The sequence below is a fragment of the Anolis sagrei genome, chromosome 2, assembly GCF_037176765.1.
Source record: "Anolis sagrei isolate rAnoSag1 chromosome 2, rAnoSag1.mat, whole genome shotgun sequence".
NCBI classification, from domain to species: domain Eukaryota; kingdom Metazoa; phylum Chordata; class Lepidosauria; order Squamata; family Dactyloidae; genus Anolis; species Anolis sagrei.
In genome coordinates, this window is record NC_090022.1 from 236,733,236 (window position 1) to 236,755,254 (window position 22,019).

The 22,019-nt window shown below is 37.9% G+C and overlaps 1 protein-coding gene across 1 annotated transcript in view; it reads right to left on the reverse strand.

Moving 5' to 3' along the window:
* Positions 1–4,653: 4,653 nt before the first annotated feature.
* The window catches only part of SLC27A6 (solute carrier family 27 member 6), a 41,009-nt gene continuing 23,643 nt past the window's right edge, over positions 4,654–22,019 (reverse strand). The window contains exons 6-10 of the mRNA XM_060762000.2: positions 18,930–19,020; positions 14,949–15,147; positions 12,398–12,495; positions 8,859–8,989; positions 4,654–6,857 (exon numbers count right to left, since the gene is read on the reverse strand). Coding sequence (XP_060617983.2) covers positions 6,681–6,857; positions 8,859–8,989; positions 12,398–12,495; positions 14,949–15,147; positions 18,930–19,020 — 696 coding nt within the window. The 3' untranslated portion in view covers positions 4,654–6,680. The remainder of the gene's footprint in view (positions 6,858–8,858; positions 8,990–12,397; positions 12,496–14,948; positions 15,148–18,929; positions 19,021–22,019) is intronic.

Genomic DNA, 22,019 nt, shown 5'->3' on the forward strand with positions numbered 1-22,019 from the left:
ACTTATTGCTGTTTTCTTGGAGCATGGTCACCCCCTGAATTTATTTTTAACACATTAAACATGAAAATGAAACATTAACTGAAGAGACTGCAGCAAATGTGATTTATACCTGGGAATGATGTTGTGACGGCGTGTGTGGCGCCACACATATTTAGAACTGTTAGTTGCAGGATTTAAATTGCCATTTTATTTCTGTCTACCTTGTATATGTATAGTTAAATTTCATTGGTTATTACAGCTGTCAATTTATTGTTGTTGTGCACCAATTGGCTTGTTTCCCCAGTTCATTTGTTTAGGCTCCGCCCCTTCCAAGGGAGAAAGGAAAGGTATCTCTCTCACCTTTTTTACCTCACAAAAAGACTCATTGGATGGACGTGTGCAAAGCTTGGCCCAAAGCCCCTGGTCAAGGCATTTTTTACTACCAATTCTTAGTTTTTTTACCCCTGAGTCTTATACTTTATGTTCAAACCTCCTGAACGACATTGTGAAGATCTCAGGCGCCTTCATTCCGGTTCTTTGGTACCATAGGAAGGTCTTGTCCTTCAACTTAGGCCACTGAACTGGGGTTGTGGTTTGATCCGGCATTCACAACCATAGAGAGAGAGGGAACAGGAAAAGCTTCTCAGTTTACAACTCCTAGGACCCTGGACTTTTAGAGTTTATAAAGTAATTTTCCCTGTTTAAACATCAAGTTTGTGCCTAAGAAAGTGAACTCATTGTCAACAATAAACACCATTTCGAGTTACCTGTTGTGTTCTGGTCCTTGGGAGTTCCAGTTTCCCTAAAGGAGGGCAAGAAGCAATCCCCTGGGGAAAGGTGTCACGTCCATGCCTCTTTCTCTATAGCCCCAGGCGCTACGGCACAGATGTATCTCTACATTTTTTTCCATGTAGTAGATGTAAATCAACCAGATTGTCTCTCAGTTTCTATTTATAGTCATAGTGGAGCAACCAGGCAAAAATACATTTAATATAGATTACTGCACATCTTGGATATAAATATTAGGATTGTAATTGTTTGACTAAATCATCTAGGTATGATCAAGTCAAATCTAAGCACTTTTAAATATCAATTATTTCAACGAGTGTTATAAGCCTAGGCATTTCTCTCCCATTTCTCTCTCTTTCCTAAATTATCTCCTAAAATATCAATTAAATGGTACCACTGGTGTTTCCAGTATATCTTAAATAGAGTAGTTTGAGAGACAACATAAGCCTGGCCATCCATCCATTCGGCTTGTTGTTTAATATAAACTGCAGAAAACAATTCTCACAGACAGGCCTTTTGAAGTACTCAAAACAGCTTTTTTATTGAGACATGTCGATAAGACAAATCCTAAGGAGTTTTTCCCCAGCATTTCTCCCTTTTGTCTCCCATCCTCCCTCTTTCCAATTAATCCTTGGCTGTTTCGGCACAAGCTTTAAGGTCATCTTCTTTGGTTCTTTCCTGTTTTAAATGAGTTTGCTCCTTCCAAGCCTGGGTGGGACCCTCCCACTCTCCCTTTTACAGGTCATCACATGCAAAAGAAGATAAGGGTCTTGTACCTCTGAATACTTGGGTTGAAGAGGGGATCCTAGCTTGCATACTCTGACAAAAACCCTCTTTCCTGTTGTTACTAGTATGTGCCTTCAAACCAACTCCAATTATGAAAGCCTAATCCTAGGGTTTTCTTGGCAGCACTTATATAGAGCAGAGATGCTACTGTCTTTCTCTAGGGCTGAGAAGGATATGCTCAAGGTCACCTGGTTGATTTCTGTGGCTAAGCAGGGATGTGAAATCTGGTTTCTCAGAATCCTAGCCCAACACTCAAATCACAATACCATACTATTTCTCTGAAACTCTTTAAAAAAATATTTTATTGCATTTATATTCATTTCATTACAAAACAATATTTACAATTCATATAATTACTTCTTCTCCTTTCCCCCATTCTACTCCCCATCTCCGGAGTTCTTCTTTTCTTTATGCTCCCACCAGAACCTCATTTTTTCTGGTGGGGGTTGGTTTCCATCTTCTTTCCTTAATGCTTCTTCAATAAATATTTTCCATATACCTTCAAAATCATTATCCTTCCTTAGGCCTTTTTTAACCTTTAGATTACATGTTAGTTTATCATTTATTGCTAATTTCCAAATTTCCTTATACCATTCTTCTATCTTAATTTCCACCTCTCTTTCCAATATTTTGTTATTAGTAGCCTTGAAGCTGTTAACAACATTGTTATCAAATTCTTTTCATTTTCCTTCCTTTCATCTGTAATGACTGGTAATGACATAGGAATGGAACAATGGATGACAAATCTGGATCGTGTTTTTAGTGATGAGATGCTAGTGATTAGTTATTATAGTAATTTGTGTACTAACTGTGTATTGATTAGGTTGATAACTGTTTTTATATTGGTGTATTGAACTTTGCTGTTTCCTGTGTGTTGTGAACCGCTGTGAGTTGCCTCCGGGCTGAGAATAGCGGTATAGAAGTAAAGTAAAGTAAATAAATAAATAAAGTCGCCAAATTTATATTAATTTTTTTCTTCATAATACTTTCTATTTCTACTATAACTTTCCCCCAGAACCTCTGTATGTATTTGCATGGCCACCACATGTGGATATATGTACCACTTTCTTGGCAACCCCTCCAACATTTTTCTGAACAACCCTTATCCATATTGTGTAACTTTTGTCGGGGTCAGGTACCATGATAAATTCTTGAGGTGTCTTGCTCTCCATAATTTTTCCCAATTCCTTTCTCCTATTTTTATATAGTTCCCTTATTTGTTTCCCCATTCTCCCCACTTTAATCTCCATTAGCATTTTGTATATCATACTTGTTATCCCTTTTTGATGCTCATTTTCTTCTTTAGCCTGTTCTTTTAATATTATATTTTAAAATTTTGTTGGTTCTTTCCCCCCGAGCTCTTTTTCCCCCCAATTTTTGAATCTCTGGTCCAGTTGCCCCCAATGGAGCCATGATATGTTTAATTCGTCTAGAATTTCCTTAATGCTGCTCTTCTCCTTTATTTGTTCCATCCAACTTCCAATTTTATCTAATTTCTTCTTTTTCAACTCTTTATCCATCACATTTTCAGATTTTTAGGAAATTTCCCCTTCTCTAAAACTCTTTAAAGTGCAGGAACCCCCCCCCCCCCCTTTATTTCCATCTTTTGCATGCGGCCAACATTTGGGATAAAAGAAACAATACAGAGTATGGAGAAATGAACAGCTATTGTATACATTGGGGTAGATAACTCCAGATACTGGGTTGCAACTGCCATTAATCTTATACAACAGATGAAGGATGCTAGGAGTAATAATCCAACAGTAGCCAAAATACTTCAAATTGATTGTTATTTTTAAGGTTTTTTTAGTTAGGAAATATCCAATCTTTATCAAATAACTATCAACTATTACCCCACTTTGTCAAGATTAAAAAGCCATTACCTTCTCCGACAGTGCCTTTTTGTTTTCACCTACTTACCTATTCTCTTTCTCTTCTCACTTATATGTCCAGGTAGTTGCAGCTTCCATTTATCCATCCATGTACTCCAGTACATAGAGTGAAGTGTTCTGTTTCCTCTTTATCTCCTTTTTATTATATACTGTTACCAAGTGTAACAGTATATAATGAGGTCAAAGGTAATTACTGGGGGTTAACTGAAATTTGCCAGCACGACAACCCACCTGTTGTTTATAACGATTGGACTACAATGATACAAAGTTAAATTGCAGGAGAATGCAGATTTCTTTTTTCCTCTGAGGGTTATTGGCTCTACTGTTTGCAACTGTGCTTTCTGTCTCATAAATATCTGCTTTTGAGAATAAGCTGCTATGGTGTAATCATGCCTGTTCTGTTTCTTTTTTACCTGGCAAAGATGCTGACAAAGCATCTTTTCTAACTGTTCTAAATACAACCTTTTAAACACTTCCTATTGCTCATCTTGTAACTTGCAGTTTTGTGTTCTAAGGCGGGATCTACACTGCCCTATATCCCAGGATCTGATCTCAGATTATCTGCTTTGAATTGGATTATATAACTCTCCACTGCCATATAATCAGGGATACACAGATAGTCTGGGATCAGCTCCTTCGTTGCTCTTACTATAGCTTTACTGTTTGCTAATCAGACCTCTTCCAGAACAGAATGCTTTACTGTAATAGGTACCTTTGTTCTGAATAATAGCTATGAGATGGTGAGGGAAACCTGCCACCTAGTGGCTGATGGTGGCTTTATTTATTAAAACCTTTCTGCCCCGTATTTTATTACATGATCCTGGTGACACAATGGGGTTAAACCCTTGTGCCGGAAGGACTGCTGACCAAAAGGTCGGCATTCAAATTTGGGGAGTGGGATGAGCTCTTGTCTGTCAGCTCCAGCTTCTCATGTGGGGACATAAGAGAAGCTTCCCATAGGATGGTCAAACATCCAGGCATCCCCTGAGCAACGTCCTTGCACATGGCCAATTCTCTCACACCAGAAGCGACTTGCAGTTTCTCAAGTCATTCCTGATATGGAAAAAAAAAATCACATGATCCCAGGGTGGCAAACAATGTATACAATTTAAAGTATTTCAGAAAAAGCATAAATAAATTGAACAAGACAAAAGCATAATAAATATAGTAACAGTTACAACATTTCAAAAGTAAAAGTCAAACTCACTTTTAAAACTACAAAAACAGTTTATTATTATAGTTTATTATTTATATCACAACTTTATTCCAAAATGAGATTCAAGATAAAAATCTAATTATGACAAGATATTAATTTAAAAAATGACTATTCACAATCAATTAACTGTAAAATAAGAGTGTTTTTTGTCTGCGAGCATAACGGGCAGAGAAATATACCTGACATCCCATATTTAAATCAATTTTATTTTGTGTCAAAAGCATTGCATAAATAAGTATAAAACTGATAAAATAAAGGAAGCACAAGCGGCTAAATAAAAAAGGGGCAGCAGCGACTGTCTGTAGCTTTAACCAATTCATCCTCTGTGCATGAGCCAGGGCATTGTGTGTAAGCATACAGATGCTGAGTTGTTTGCCCTGCTCCACAGTCACACAAGGTGGAGGATTCTTCTAGGTAGTGCCAGATTGAAATTAATGAACGCACCCTAAAATCAAATGAGCTATTTAGGTTCTCCTTGGAGAGCAAATAAGGTCTAGTATAAGCCAATTTTTGACCTCTAGTGAACCAATGAAACCCACGGCATGACCTTGGGCAAGTCACACTTGCTCAGCCACAATGACTAACCCCTTCTGAACAAATATTGGCAAGACAATCCATGGCAGGGTCAGACTAAATAAAGGATTTAACTGGAAAGGGATTTGAAGGCACAGAAGAACAGCACAGGTTCCCCTTAGGGTTGATGCTGTTTCAGGCACATTTCCCTCCTTGGTTTAAAAGAATACCAAATATCATGCTTGTGAGGGCATTGTCTTCCTGATAAGAATTCTGCGTCCCCATGAAATTGTCCTTCCCAAATTTCATTGCAGTATCTTAAAATTCCAGTTGGGTATTTAGAAATAGAGTTTAGAAACCCAAAAAAGAGGCAAGAAATGAAAGTTTCAAGGGGATGTGAACCCAACAAATGTAAGAGATCTAGGTGTGAATAATATTTGGTAGCTCACTCTGAAATGCTAGAAGTTTGGGGACTGAAAGAAATTCATTGGGGAAGCAGAAATCTTACTTGCTGGGGGCAAGTGCCCTCATTTCATATAATTAATGTCTTTGTTTATAGGCATTCTATTCTTGGAACTGTGATTTCAGGGCCCTCTTTTCATTCTGTAGCACCTGAACATCTGGTGTTGGGGATATTCCAGTGCAGAATGGCATATGGTAGGAATGGGAATCCTGTGACCCTCCAGAAGTTGCTTGACTCTAATTCCCACTAACCTAACCAGCATAGTTCATGATAAGAAATTATGGGGCTACCTTCCAACGACATGTAGAGGACCCATTATTTATGCACTAACATATAGCAAAGAAAGGGCTACAGCAAGAAGAGATGATCACCCAAAATTTAGTACGGGGATTAGTATAAGCAAAAAGGCTTTGCTACTTTGGGTCCAAACTGTATAATATCACATACTTATTTTAAGCAACAGGCATAAGATTGCATGGGGCAGCAAGTATTGACTGATGGTCAAAACAGAGAAAGATACAGATTAAGTATATTCTATCCAAAATGCTTAGGAACCAGAAGGATTTGGGATTTTTTAAATTTCTAGAATACCTGTATTTGTATATACATACATAATGAAAAATCTTGGAGATGAAACCCAAGACTAAACACAAAATTCATTTATGTTTCATATAAATTTTATACACATAGCAAGAAGGCAATTTTATTCTTTCATAATTTTGTGTATGGAAGGTTTGCATGTTAATACACTATAAGTTAAAAACTTATTAAGTTCTGTGTACACTGAATCCTCAGAAAGCAAAGATGTCACTATATCAGCCACCCATGTGGACAATGATTGATTTTGAATTTCAGGATTCCAGATAAGGGATGCTCAACCTGTAATAAAAATAAATCCTCTACCCGCATATACCAAATTAACTCTACAATTTCTGCAGTGTAGAAGTTTAACCCTGGAAATCCCATTCATTGAATTAACAAAGCTCATTTAAAGTTATATCTTGTGCAGTAGATTGCATTAATTCTTGCCAATAAATAAACATTAAAGTTTCACCTGGCCAGATACAATATTTTCATGGAGTTCTTCAGTTAATGTTATGTAAGACTTTTTAGAACTGTCCAAAAAATAAAGTGGGTCACTCGTGGAAGATGGATTAAATCCTTCACCCACCAACTGAAATTTTTGTTGCTTGAAAGTTCCTGTAACATCCATTATTTCCTACAGATAAGATAAAAAAGCATTTTAAAAATAGTTTGTGGTTATAAAAGAAAAGCATGTGGAATGTAAAAGAGAGCAGTGCAAAGCAAGGAATTATCAGACATTTTCATGTGAGATCTTTGAGCCTGTATTTATAAATGATAGCTGCTGTAGGCTGTATTTCAGAGGAAGATAATGGAAACCCACTTTTGAGTTTGCCCAAGAATATCTTATGAAATGTATAGGGTCACCAAAACTGAGTTTGGAAACAGTAGAAAACAAAGAACATTTTTCAGAAATACAGAATGAATATCAGTAATGCAGAAAGGTGTAATTTTAGTATGCTGAACACGTTCCCTGTGACTCATGCAGCTGTTACTGAAATCTACTGAGATATAATTTACCAGTATCTTTTGTTGCTTTGTTCAGCTTATAGATAATTAACAGATGCTAGCAGGGACAACAAGGGATGCATTCTAGTATCTTGTAGTCATATCATGTTTTCTTAGCTCTTACAAATTTTTCACTCTTAATCCTATTTGAATATTGAGGAATCTATGTTCAGTAGAGTCTCACTTATCCAATATAAATGGACTGGCAAAAAGTTGGATATGCAAAAATGTTGGATAATAAGGAGATATTAAGGAAAAGCCTATTAATCACCAAACTGTGTTATGATTTTACAAATTAGGCACCAAAACATCATGTTTTAAACAAATCGGCAGAAAAAACATTTCAATACTCAGTAATGTTATGTACTAATTATTATATTTACGAATTTAGCACCAAAACATCACAATGCATTGAAACAGCAATGGATCCGGGCGGGAGGCAGACTGATTTGGATAATACTGAATGTTGGATGAGTGAAGGTTGGATAAGCAAGACTCTACTGTATTTGAAAAGCCATAGTTTTAGAATATATCGTTTTAGAATAAAAACTAGTCCCTTTGTACACAACCAACAGGGTTTATTCCATGTCTTGTGAAATAAAATGATATAGAAATTATGGAAATAATGAGTACCTAAGTTACGTTAGATCTAAACCTAAGAGAGTCCTAGTTCTATCACCTCAGTGAAATGGTATAAGTAGGATCAAGCGTTTAAATCATTAGGAAGGTAGGCAGGGGTGAATATGATTGTCTTATACCCGTGGTTCTCAACCTGTTTGTCCCCAAGTGTTTTGGCCTACAACTCCCAGATATCCCAACCAGTTTACCAGCTGTTAGGATTTCTGAAAGTTGAAGGCCAAAACGTCTGGAGACCCGCAGGTTGAGAAACACTGTCTTTTACCATAAAAAGGTCAAAGGTTTGTGCCCTTGATCTTCATCATATGTTTATATGGGAACATGTCATGCCACAATTTAAAAAGTATGAAGACCTAAGAAAAGTAGTTATTGCTGCTAATCAGTTTAGAAAGAGTTTTAAAAAATTCTTAGTATTGGGCCCTATCAGTCCATGATCAGATTACCTTTAAAAATGGAGAATGTTTAAGACCAAAATTACTCTTCCCAGGAATCCAACCAAAAGCTTTCCAAACAAACCTGATCATCATTCTGAAGATCATTTAAAAAGCAAAGTAGCAAATATATAATCCACTACTACAAACATAATAGTATAATTCACTTGCTTTTCAAAGCAAGGGGATACTTGGATGTAATTTCTCATGTATTGTTCACTCTAGATGTAGCATCCCTATATTACATTATTTATTTACTACATTGGATTTCATGTCACTCCCAGTCCATGTTCCTAATCTTACTAATCCTTTTATATTATCTTCCCCAAGGTACACAACCCTTACAATTTACTATAATCTGTAGTTTTCATTAGTGTACCATATCATTCCAGCTCATTAATGGAGATAGTAAGCAGGACTGATCTCTGAAATGCCCATTAGCTAGATCCCTTTGAAGTCATCACTTAATTTTCAGTGTATGTGGCTTAGCAGATCACTGAGCTGTTTTTCCATTAGCAATGAAGATCCTTGAAGACATGCCCACAAAGCATAGCATACATTACCTGGATTCTTAGAAATAGTGGACGAGCATAACTGGGCAGATATGTCACCACATGTTCATAAAGTTGTTCTACATCTAAGGACTTATTGGGTTTTAAGATGATGGAGGCCATGCCTGCTTTACCTTCATAACCTGTGGGAAAGTGTTTGAGGATTAATGATGTATCCATTAAAGCAATGCACTCAATGTTTTAATTATTTTAAATAATGACACAATGACTAGTCACCACCACACTGTTTTCTCTTTAGCTCCAACACTTAATAGTGATGGGTAAGATGCAGGGCACATTGTTCCCTCAAAACTTTAGAGCAGTGGTTCCCAACCTTTAGTCCTACAGGTGTTTTGAACTTCATCTCCCACAAATCCTAACAGTGGGTAAGATGGCTGAGATTTCTGGGGGATGAAGTACAAAACAACTGGAGGACCAAAGGGTGGGAACCACTGCTCTAGAGCAGTGGTTCTCAACCTGTTGGTCCCCAGATGTGTTGGCCTTCAGTTCCCAGAAATCCTAACAGCTGGCAAACTGGTTGGGATTTCTGGGAGTTGTAGGCCAAAACACCTGGGAACCCACAGGTTGAGAACCACTGCTCTAGAGCAGTGGTTCTCAACCTGGGGTCCCCAGATGTTTTTGGCCTACAATTCCCAGAAATCATAACAGCTGGTAAACTGGCTGGGATTTCTAGGAGTTGTAGGCCAAAAACATCTAGGGACCCAAGGTTGAGAAGCACTGCTCCAGATGATCACATCTCAACATTTCACCCCTGCTTCCCAAAATCCGAAATCCAGTTCCTTTTCAAAACAGTCAATAACATCTATTAAGCCACAGGGCTAATTATTGGTTATTTTGCTGAACTTGTGGGCATTTTAGTATGCCTTCACCTGTTTCAAGCCCTGTTGTACTTTTTTTCAAGAAGAGACAGGATAGCACTTCCTGTTTGGCAGAAGAAAGGAAAAGAAAAAAAGCTGGATTATCCTAAAAGAGATGACATCTCTCATGCCTCAAAATGAAGGCAAATAGTAACAGTGCCCTTCCACAATATGTTGGTCATGTCAAGTTTCCAGATTTTCGGAAGCATGGGATCTCTAGGAATAAACAAAAATTGCTTTGAGGACCACACTTTCCACATCCTTGTATGCCATGATCTTGTATTTCAAAGAATTGGTGAGTTCTATTTAGGTCCAATTCTACCACAATTACACATACCTGTGTCAACTTTAAAACCAGAATCCCAGTAAAATATCAAGTTGACTGTACATAGTTTTCTCTCCCATTTGCCTCAAAGTAATTCTAGATGTCTGTCTAGACATTCCTGATTTCTTAAACAGAGCTAAAGAATGCAGTAACATTAAATGCATGCCTGAAAAACATGACGAATAATGCACAACCACAGAGAAAAGTATTTAACAAGGCAAAAAGTAATAGAAACCAAAAGTGAACACAAAAGCAAAAGTCAGTGTGAGTGATCTTCCAGGGAGAAAAAAACCCAATTTGAATACTCTCATGTAGATTGGGTTGGTTTTTGTTTTTGATGTCAGGAGCAACTTGAGAAACTGGTGTGAGAGAATTGGCTGTCTGCAAGGATGTTGCCCAGGGGATACCCGGGTGTTTACCATCCTATGGGAGGCTGCTCTCATGTCCCCTCTCATGAGAAGCTGGAAGACGGGAGCTCATCCCACTCCCCGGATTCAAACCGCTGATTTTTAGATCAGCAGTTTAAATCACCGCACCACTGGAGACTCAGTCAGAAGACTCAGTTATTTACAAGAACGGACTAGCAAATTAATTGGGAAGGGTAGCAAGTGGAACAACAAAATGGGTCTTATGTAAGGATTTGGCCTTCAGAATGGACTTTACCATGCTAACAATGTATATCCACCAGGAGATGATTTGGCACAGTTGTTCACAGTGAAGAATTTGGATTTCTCCATAGTATTATAGGAAGATACTGATAAGGGAGCATGAGTGATGAACGGAGTGGAAGTGGCACAAAATGTTAATCTTCCTAAATACAGTTTAGAGCCATATGAAGACCTCGGCTGAGGGTAACATCTTAGCTACTGTACTTCTCCGATATCTGTGCTTTTGCTGTATCATCCTGTGGTGCTCATTATGGTTGATTACAACCTCAATGGGGAACTGGTTAACTTTAATGCAGAACCATCATCTAAAAAGAGACCCAATTCTTTTTAAGGCACACCAAAAAAAATAAATAAAACAAAACCCTGCACATAAAATCAGCATAGGTTTTCCAATTAGGAAACTGGACAAGGAATGTGCCACCCCCCCCCCCAAAAGAAAAAAAACAACAACAACTAAAGGTTCAAAAGTAGGGGGTCCTGATATTTTGAGTCTAAAATCACTTCTGAATTTTTCAAAAAAAAAAATTCAAAACTTTCTGAAACTTCCAAATCTTGGAAAGTAATTCACTAATGGCGGATGTGATTGCGCAACAGGGGGGAAAACAGGAAAAGTGGGGAAACTTCTGGGGCTACTCTCTCCCTCAGTTTTTGAGCTATCCTGATAAAACTTACTACACTGGTAGAGGACAATCTCCACAGTTAGTTTACCAAATTTCAAGATTTTCAGATGATCCACAAATCTTAAGGATATTTTTAAAAGAATTTCAGAAAGAATTTTTTAAAAATAAAAGCTATCCCTTGAATTTTCTAGGGAATTACATAAGGTAATATGGGATCATTATACAGCAAGAGTGGTATAATGTTCAAAACACAAAGACAAAAGGCAATCAGGCAGATGAACTCCAAGAAAAAATAACTTAGGTCCTTTCCCCAGATGTAGGGAAGACTCCAGGCTGTTGAAGTTCAGGACTTATGGGCTATATTATAGAGCAAGAGCGGTATAAGTTTCAAAACACAAAGACTAAAGGCAGGCAAGTATTTGAACCCCAAGAAAAATAACTTATGGCCAGGCATGTAGCCAGGGGGGGGGGGGCTCGGGGGGCTTCAGCCCCCCCCCCCCCGAAATTTTCATGGTGGTTCGCGAAAAGGCCTTACTGGTGCATTATTTAAACTGTTATGTTTATTCCTATCATGATCTGATCACCATGCTCAATATATCCCATATGCATGGGGGTATTGGGGTAATGATACAAAAGGTTTGCTAGGCTAGACCCTCTTTCACTCTGACTCAGCCCCCCCGAAACTCAGCCCCCCCGAAGCAGAGGTTAGACAGGTTGAATGGAAAGAAATTGGAGCAGAGAGGGAGAGGATCAGAGGAAGTACTGAAGGTGCAGGAGAGAGCTGGTGATTAGAACCAGCTGTTAATTATTCTGAATGAAACTACTGCGTGAGACACTTTTTTTTAGTTTTAAAGAGCAACTGTGACCCATTTGCTTTTTTATGCAAGAAAAAAAAAACATTGCATGTGTGACTGGTTCTTTTTTCATTGTAATGGATACATTGTCACCATTACTCTACACCAGTGCTCTAGATACCTTAAAATTGCAATTCTATATATACCTAGATGGGAGTAAGACCCAGTTAAGTCATTGAAAAAGATGTACATATAAGAATTCTTACCTTGCACAGCAACTCCATAAACATTGGCTTCTTGTATGAAATCCAACATACCAATGACATCTGAAACTTCAGTAGTTGCAACATTCTCCCCTTTCCATCTAAAATTAAATATGTGCAGATATGTGTAGCACCTTTGAAAAACTGAGTTTAGTTTAATTTGTAAATAAATATTTTGAAGAATGCTCTCCAAAAAGTGATATATTGCTTCAATATGCTTATAGCTATAATAAATAATTGTTTACGAGCCATGAATGGGCCTTTGACCCATATACTAATTGCTTCTCTCCTGTCTTGGGTAGAAGAAGTAAGCATTTGCTTTCATTTTCCACTGACAGCAGTTTAGCATGCTAAATTGTATCTTTGCTTGGTTTCATTAATCCAGATTTTCAAATAACAAAGCCAAAGAAACCATTTACTGTGAGTGAGTTGAGGAGTATTCTCTGGTGCAATTCCACTGCACTTAGGATCAGGTTTAGGATAAGGATTTATAGAATGGGATCAAATTAGTTCCACTTGCTGTGTCTTAGTTCACCAAATATAAAAATAAAATAGCTAGGGACATGTTTGTCTCACTCCATTATACAATCTAGGACCACCAAAAATATAAGGTAAGTTAGTCACAGTCAGTTCTCTATGGCAAAAAGCAACATATTTGGCAGGGTACTGTTTGGGCACTGTTTTTGTCCTTGCTATTTAAAATGAAATGAAATGATAAACCAAGATGTCTGCATGGGAAATAGCTGAAATCTATGAGGAAGTGACAATCTCATAGAGGATCCACATTTTAACTCTAGTGTCTGTGTGGATTCTGCATTAAATCATGAAATCATTCCATGTGCATTATGGCTAAAAAGAATAGTTAAGGTCACCTATAGTGTGAACTTTGGTGTGGTTAGTTTTTAAAAAGAAGCATTAAAAATCTTCTGGGTGTTTAAATAGAATCATTGAGTTGGAAGAGACTATGCAGGGAAACACAATTAAAGAACTACCAACAGATAGCCATCCAGCTTCTGTTTAAAAACCTCCAGTAAAGGAGAACCATCATACTCCATGGCAACGTATTCTATTGTCAAACAGTTCTCAATTATTCCAAATGTTTAAGTGGAATCTACAATAGTTGTGCCCCAGCATCAGGAGCAGCAGAAAACAAGCTTGCTCCATTTTCAATATGACATCCTTTCAAATATTAAAACATAACCTTCTCTTCTCCTTATCTAGATCTATTCAGTTCCGAGCACAATTCAAGGTGCTGGTTTTGACCTACAAAACCCTATACGGTTCCGGTCCAGCGTATCTGTCCGAACGCATCTCCCTCTATGTCCCACCTCGGAGTTTGAGATTATCTGGGGAGGCCCTGCTCTCGACCCCACTGCTATCACAAGTGAGGTTGGTGGGGACGATGAGCAGGGCCTTCTCAGTGGTGGCCCCTCACCTATGGAACTCACTCCCAAGGGAAATTAGGTCATCAACATCCCTCCTCTCCTTCAGGAGGAAATTAAAAATGTGGTTGTGGGACCAGGCCTTCGGGCAATCTGACAACTAGAGAAAGACAATTGGATGACTAGGACTGACAGGACTGACAAAGTGGAATTGGAATTTGGACTATGAGATGGTGAACGCTGAGCGTTAATTAGGTGAAATCGGTTTTATTGGTTTTATTGTTGCAGTACAGAAACTGATTGTTAATTGTTTAATTGCTGCTATATTGTTTTTATTCTACTGTTATGTTGATGCCGGCATCGAATTGTGCCTTTGTAAGCCACCCTGAGTCCCCCTCTGGGGTGAGAAGGGCGGGGTAGAAGTAACCGAAATAATAATAATAATAATAATAATAATAATAATAATAATAATAATAATATAGATCTAGAGTCTTCACAGGGCATGGAAATCAGACCTTTCCATTCTGGTTTCTCTCCTCTGAATAAATTTCAGCTTGCCAATATCCTTCTTGAATCGTAGTGCCCTGAATTGGACACAATATTCCAGCAGAATAGAGCAGTAATATTACTTCCCTTTATCCCATGTATACAGTCTAGAATTAGCTGCTGCACCACTGACTCACATTCAGCTAATGGTTTACTAAGACCTCTTTGGTGTATAATGATGTCAAGCCAGGTATCAGCGCTGTTGAAATTCATTTTGTTAGTTTTGGTCCAACTCTCTACAGTATCCAGGTTGTTTTAGATTCTGATTCTGTCCTGCGGGGTATTAGCTATCCATTCCAATTTGCTGTCATCTGAGATTTGGTAACTGTGCCTTCTATTCTGTTGTCCAAATCATTGATAAAGATGTTGAATAGCACTGAGCCCAGAACAGCCCCCTGTGGCAACCCACTTGTCACTTGTCTTCAGGATGAAAAGGAAGGTGAACATCCTTTTGGTTTGTTCAATCAACCACTTATAAATTCACCTAACCGCAGCACTGTCTAGTCCACATTTTACTTCCTTGTTTACAAGAATATTATGGGAGCTCTTGTCAAAAGCTTTACTGGAATGAAGATATGCCATGTATAAACACTAATACTAAAAACGAATGCCAGAATTTAGTGTACCTGAATGTATCTCCTATTCTGTCCCAAAAGTAAAGAAAGTCAGCTTCATCTTGAACAAGCAAATCTCCAGTATTGAAGTAAAAATCCTCCTTCTTAAAGACACCACAGAGTAACTTCTTCTCTGTGTCTTGTTTATTGCCAGCATATCCAAAGAAAGGATTCTTTGAATTCACTTTGGATAGTAAAAGCCCAGGCTCACCTGTGTGAAAAATTTAAGATGTGAGTTAGCTCGGTATAACCTACATGGCTTTATCAAGTGCTCTTGTTCAAGGTTTCGTGTATAACATAATTCACACAGGATATCCCATTCCACATTCATCCAGTTCCGTTTTTGTTCTGTACAGTAAGTCTTTCTATAGTCTGTAACTTTATTGACCTACCTTTTGACTTTTTTTCTTTCTCTCCTATTTAGATTTTCTCTTTTAAATACATTTAGTACGTCTCCCAACCTCAAGAGTTACAATATACATACTTCTCTTTTCTGAGCCACTTTGTTGTGGCTATGATGCAATTATCACCCTCAGAGGATGCTTGCCACAGATGCAGGTGAAACGTCAGGAGAGAATGCTTCTAGAACATGGCCATATAACCCGAAAAACCTACAACAACCCTATCAAATTGCAGATTAATTCCATATATGACGGCGCAAGTGGTGGCACCTGTGTGTAGAACTTTAAAGACCAAAGGTTTAAACTGTATAACTTGCCCATACTTGCTTACTTTGTAAATCTATAGTTGGTTTGATTGGTTATTTATAGCTGTCAATCAATGTTGTTTGCACCAGTTATATTGCTTCCTCAGCTCAATGCTTGACTCTACCTCTTCCTGGAGGAGAGCAGAGCTTTTCCTTTTCCATTCTACCATCAAACTTTGTATCAGATAGACATGAGAAAGAGACTTGGCTCTAAAGCCCTTAATTAAGTTAGACGAGGTTACACTCCCCCTGAAGACGCAGGTTCGCAGCTTGGGAGTGATCCTGGACTCATCGCTGAGCCTGGAAGCCCAGGTCTCAGCGGTGGCCAGGAGAGCTTTTGCACAATTAAAACTTGTGCGCCAGCTGTGCCCGTACCTTGGGAAGTCGGATTTGGCCACGGTGGTCCACGCTCTTGTTACATCCCGATTAGATTACTGCAACGCACTCTACGTGGGGTTGCCTTTGAAGACTGCTCGGAAACTCCAACTAGTCCAGTGAGAGGCAGCCAGATTGCTCACCGGGGCGTCATATAGGGAGCATACAACCCCCCTGTTGTGTCAGCTCCACTGGCTGCTGATCCAGTTCCGAGCACAATTCAAGGTGCTGGTTTTGACCTATAAAACCCTATACGGTTCTGGCCCAGTGTATCTGTCCGAACGGATCTCCCTCTACATCCCACCCCGGAGCCTAAGATCTTCTGGGGAGGTCCTGCTCTCGACCCCGCCTCTATCACAGGTGAGATTGGCGGGGACGAGGAGCAGGGCCTTCTCGGTGGTGGCCCCCCGCCTGTGGAATTCACTCCCCGGGGAAATCAGATCTGCAACTTCGCTCCTTTCTTTCAGGAAAAAACTAAAAACATGGATCTGGGACCAGGCATTTGGACAAGTGGGCAAATAAAGAAAGAACTTCATTGATGGCTAGGAAATGACTAACGGATTGGACATGTGGAACTCTGGAAACGAAACGCTGATTATAAGAATGACTTTTATATGATGTTTTTATATGATGTTTTATATAATGTCTTATGTACCGGTTGTTGATGTTTTAATTGTGATAATCGTTTTAATTACATTTTTGTATAATTGTTCTTTTGTATATTTTTGTATATTATGTGTAATTTTGTATAGGCATCGAATTCTGCCTTTTTTTGTAAGCCGCCCTGAGTCCCCCTCCGCGGGTTGAGAAGGGCGGGGTAAAAGTACCAGAAATAAATAAATAAATAAAAATAAGTTACCTCTCATCACCAATTCTAAGGTTTTTACCCTTGGGACTCATATTTCATGTCCAGATCGCCCTGGACAATGTTGAGGAGACCCATGCGCCTTCAAACCAGTCCTTTGGCATCAAAAGGAAGACTCTGTGCCTTCAACATAGGCCATTGGACTGGGGGTTGTGTTTGTTCCAACCTTCATGCCATTGAGAAAAGAGGGAACAGGAAAAGCTTCTCAGCTCCAAAATCTCCTTGGACCCAAGACAACCAGAGACTGTAATGTATATTTCCTTTACTCCCTTTGAAACTTCCAGCTTATTGCCTTAAAGGGATAACTCTTTGTGAACAATAAAACCTATTTTGAGTTATCTACAGTGTTTTGGTCCTTGGGAGTTCCAGTTCTCTAAAGGAAGGCAAGAAGCAATCCCCTGGGGGAAGGATGTCACATCTATGTCTCTTTCACTAAGAGTTATAGCCCCTAGGCGCGATGGCATACATATCTGCATTTTATGCTGCCTCTTTCTGCATTTACATAGAAAAACAGGCAAATCTATATTTAAAAAGTAATATGCAAAATAAGCAGAGAACAAATAACAAGGAACCCAGTAGCAGAAGACTCGATTTCCCAGGAGAATCTTTCATTTATTTGAAAGTGCAGAGAAGCTTCAAAGAGAGATTAGAGAAAAGGGCTACAAGTTGCATTTCCATGGGAAATCTCAGCCTGTCACCAAATATTTGAATAGGAACGACTGTTTCTTAGCACATTGCAGGTTTTAATTGGCTTATCTACTGCCAGACTGTTTGAGGTTTTGTATACAGCCAGTGTTAAGCAAGTAATTTAAGACTCTGTATTTTTGTCTGTAACAGTTTAACACAGTTATCTGTTTAGAAATAATACTCTTTAAAGCTTTTCAGTGTCATGAAACCTTATAGTGAGAATGGGAAACTGCTGAGTAGAAACCTATATCAAATAACAAATGTTTATCACACTACTTGTGATAGCAGAATTTTACCATTTGCTGAGGTGTTTTTGTTTTCATCAGGATTTTAGTGAATGGCCCCAGTGTTGATAATATGTTACTGTGGGTAATTGCTAGATTTAGATTTTCCCCGACCTCATCATCAAAATCCCACCACCAACAAAGTGAACTATGGAAAATTCCTTATCTTTTAGATCAGTGGTTCTCAACCTGGGGTCCCCAGATGTTTTTGGTCTTCAACTCCCAGAAATCCTAACAGCTGGTAAACTGGCTGCGATTTCTGGGATTTGTAGGCCAAAACCATCTGGGGACCCTAGGTTGAGAACCACTGTTTTAGCTAGATATTCAAATACTCAAAATGTATCTGAGATGCTCTAAGTGGTGCTGACCCACGAGCTATAGCCTGCCTATTCCAGCTGATTTCCAGAAAAGTAATCATCAGTTGCAGCCAATGGGCACCAATATAGTACGAGTCTCTGGGACATCGGGGAAATGTATTGTTGTGGTCCCCCATAATAGAAAGCCTGAGAAGTACTGGTCGATTTCAGTGGAGTTCCTAAAGCACACCTTCCACTGATGTTACTGAGCCCAAACTTTGGGAATAAAATATGAGCATATTTTATGGTAACGTTCACTGACAGTAAGTAATCCTTAGGAGGAGGATTTCAGTCTTTCAGAATAGGGTTAAGACTTGTACAAAAATCTGAGAAACTACAAAATGACATAGTTGGCTTTCCATATCCACAAGTTCTCTTTCCCTGATGGTAGACACAATCAGGGGAATGATTTCACAATTAAAACTAACATCCAGAAAGTTTATTTGCTCTGAAATAAGTTACTTTGGAACACCTAGAAAGATTAAGTTTTTGTTTACATTGCAACAGCAGGATAAACACTTTATTTCCACATTTCAACTCTACAATATACTAAAATTATTTACTTTTTTTGCTCTGTTTATTTATTCAGTTTGTGTTTATGAAACAACAAAAACGAACTGAGCTGTTAATGTATTTTCACGTGTTTTCATTTCAATCAGGCATCTGACATACTTCCATACTACAAGCAAAATGAAGATCAAATTCTAATAGAGTTCTTACCTTTCTTAACTCTTTCACACCACCCATTTTTATTTCTGATTGGCTCCTCTTTTTGAAAATCATACTTAATCAAATCAAAAGGGAAAAAGAGCTTAAAAGACAGAGAAAAAAACAAACCCCAGTCAGTATAATATAACAGTGACATCTGGTGGAAATACTAAGTAATGTACATTAAATGACCTTTTCATTGAATACTCATTTAGAAGTAAACTTTTACAGAAGCAGATTTATCAAATCTATTTTAAATAATACTGTTTCTAAAGAAAATATAATTAAAACTTTGGACATTAGTAGCTGCTGAGAATTTGAGCATGTTTACCAAAATTGAGCTGCTGACCAAATCTTCTTAAATATCAGACTGTTAAACGTTAAAGTAATATAAAAATGAAAGGAATAGGAGAAATGACTCACATCAAGAAACTGACTATTGTTCATATTTTATTACCTCCAAGCTTATTAGAAGAAATTAGATTCATACATTATATATATATATATATATATATATATATATATATATATATAAATTTGTTAGGGGCATCCAATGAGGAAACAAAACTCAAAAACCCCCCAACGAAACTTAACCAAAATTCCCATGCCCATAACACAACCCACAAAGTACAAACATATCTACTCAAAATGAAAAACAACACAACAACACACTCACAAAACGGCAAAACAACAAAACTCAACCCCCCCAACGAAACTTAACCAAAATTCCCATGCCCATAACACAACCCACAAGGTACAAACATATCTACTCAAAATGAAAAACAACACAACAACACACTCACAAAACGGCAAAACAACAAAACTCAAAAATCCCCCAACGAAACTTAACCAAAATTCCCATGCCCATAACACAACCCACAAGGTACAAACATATCTACTCAAAATGAAAAACAACACAACAACACACTCACAAAACGGCAAAACAAAACTTAAAAAATTGTTATTGTTATGATGGTGGCGAAATAAAAGGAAATAAAAAGTGAAAGAAGGAAGCAAACAGGGAGGGAAGAAAGGCAAAGGAAGAAAGGGGGAGGGAATGAAGGAAAGAGAGAAGGATGAAACCAAGTAGTGAAAGAAGGAAAGAAAGAAAGAGGTAGAGAAGGAAGAAAGGAGAGAAAGGGGGAGGAAAAGGGGGAAGGAATAGGTAGGGACCTCTCTTTCATAACAGTCCAGATATCTACCTCAACTTTGATAAGTTTTACTATAGGCCACAGCAACGCGTGGCAGGGCACAGCTAGTATATATATATATACACACACACGTTATTAGATGCTAAATGTGCCAGTGACTGTCTTTGAAATGTATAGTAATGACAAATATCCAGTTTGCCCACACACCCAAAATCTCAAACTGCTCTTCTTACTTAAAGGAATCACTTACCAAAACTAACAGTATAAACATACATGTTTAACATTCTTTATCTGAATTCCCAACATACAAAAAAATCTCAAAACCATCCACAAGTGGCTGAGGTAGTGACACATTTTGATGGTTCAATGAAATATAAATTAATGTTGTGTTTAGTCTTGGGTTCCATCTTCAAGATATAACACTACTTACACATATGCAAATATAGGTATTCAAAAATCTGAAATCCCAAAATGGTCCCAGAAAATTTGGATAAGGGATACAGAACTAGTATCAGCACATATGATATGTAGCAATGTATGAACAATAAAGTGCCAATCCTTATTAAGGAAGGATTACAGGCTTGATCATTTTGATTTATTGCTGCCCACTTCTTTGGGCAGATGCCTGGGCTGATGAATAAGGTAATGGAAGAGGAATTAAGAAAAAGTCACAATAGTAATTCTATCATAATTTATTAATTTTCAAAAGTTACAAAAAAGTAGAAGATATATAAATCTTTTGCTTTCTAATCTTTGTATTCTTTGATTTCCAAGCATCAATTTCACTGCTGAAATGCAGTTTAATAATTACACCTATTTCCATTAAAAAAAAAAAGACCAGAAGGCAACAAATTCAAATGTACTGAATTGAACTGGTTGGAATGTTTGTCCACAATATACAGACTTTTTCAGATTTCATTTTTTTTCAGATTTCATTTTTTTTAGCAATATTTGTTATGTTATCAGAACATGACTCTCAACCTCTGTAATTACTTGTGTCATTTAGATTTCCAAAACTTGTCAATTACTATATAAAAGAACCCCCATTAACTGGGAAGAGAGCCAAAAAGGAAGCTGGAAGAGCAATTATGCTCCAAAGAGGTATAGGATTTCAAGAACTCAAGGTTGCCAAATGTTAAGCATGTTCAGATTCAATCAGTAACCCCTTTTCAGTTCTCTTGTGACACACAAAACAATAAAGAACGTTTTGTTGGACCAACATCTTTTCAATGTCTTTCAAGTATCACAAAAACATCCAATTTCTAAAACATCCCTCTGAAAAATCATGCTCTCTCCTTGGTAAATGCAAGTCAAATATTGTGGCATTTAAAATATATCACTTTTAAATAGTTAAACTAAATTTAAAATATCTTAAATCTGAACCAAGAACAAACATAGAATTAAAACCAGCTTTTAGTTTTGAAGCATGAAAGCATGGAAAGAACACTATCACAAACCTTTCAGGTTACATACTATATGAAACGTCAAAAAACATTTTTTTATATTACTGCAGACTTCCTACTGGTCTAGCAAGTCAATCCAGATGGCAAACTCTGGCCCTCCAGGTCTTTTGGAACTCCGATAACACTTATCACCTGCTATGCTGTCTAGGACTTGGGAGTTGGAAGTCCAAAGCTCCTGTGTCACATTTCCTACAAATAATCATGTCACCCCAACAATGCTATACTATGGTGAGTCTGATCATGTTCCCATTCCGTGTTCCATTCCCTACAAATATGTGTGTGCTGGCATGGTAGTGCCAGGAGATTTGAATTTCTTTTTCTTGCACTGCTAGTTTGTATGAATTTATTTAAGCCATGCATTTTGCAATCAGGTGGCTTTCCCAGGTTGCAGCCATAGGGCCAGCAACTTGGCAATCATCGTTAGAGTATTTAGACCCGCCCCTTTCCCCAGGGTTTTGGAGGCAAAGGAGGATCTTTGTTCAGTCTCA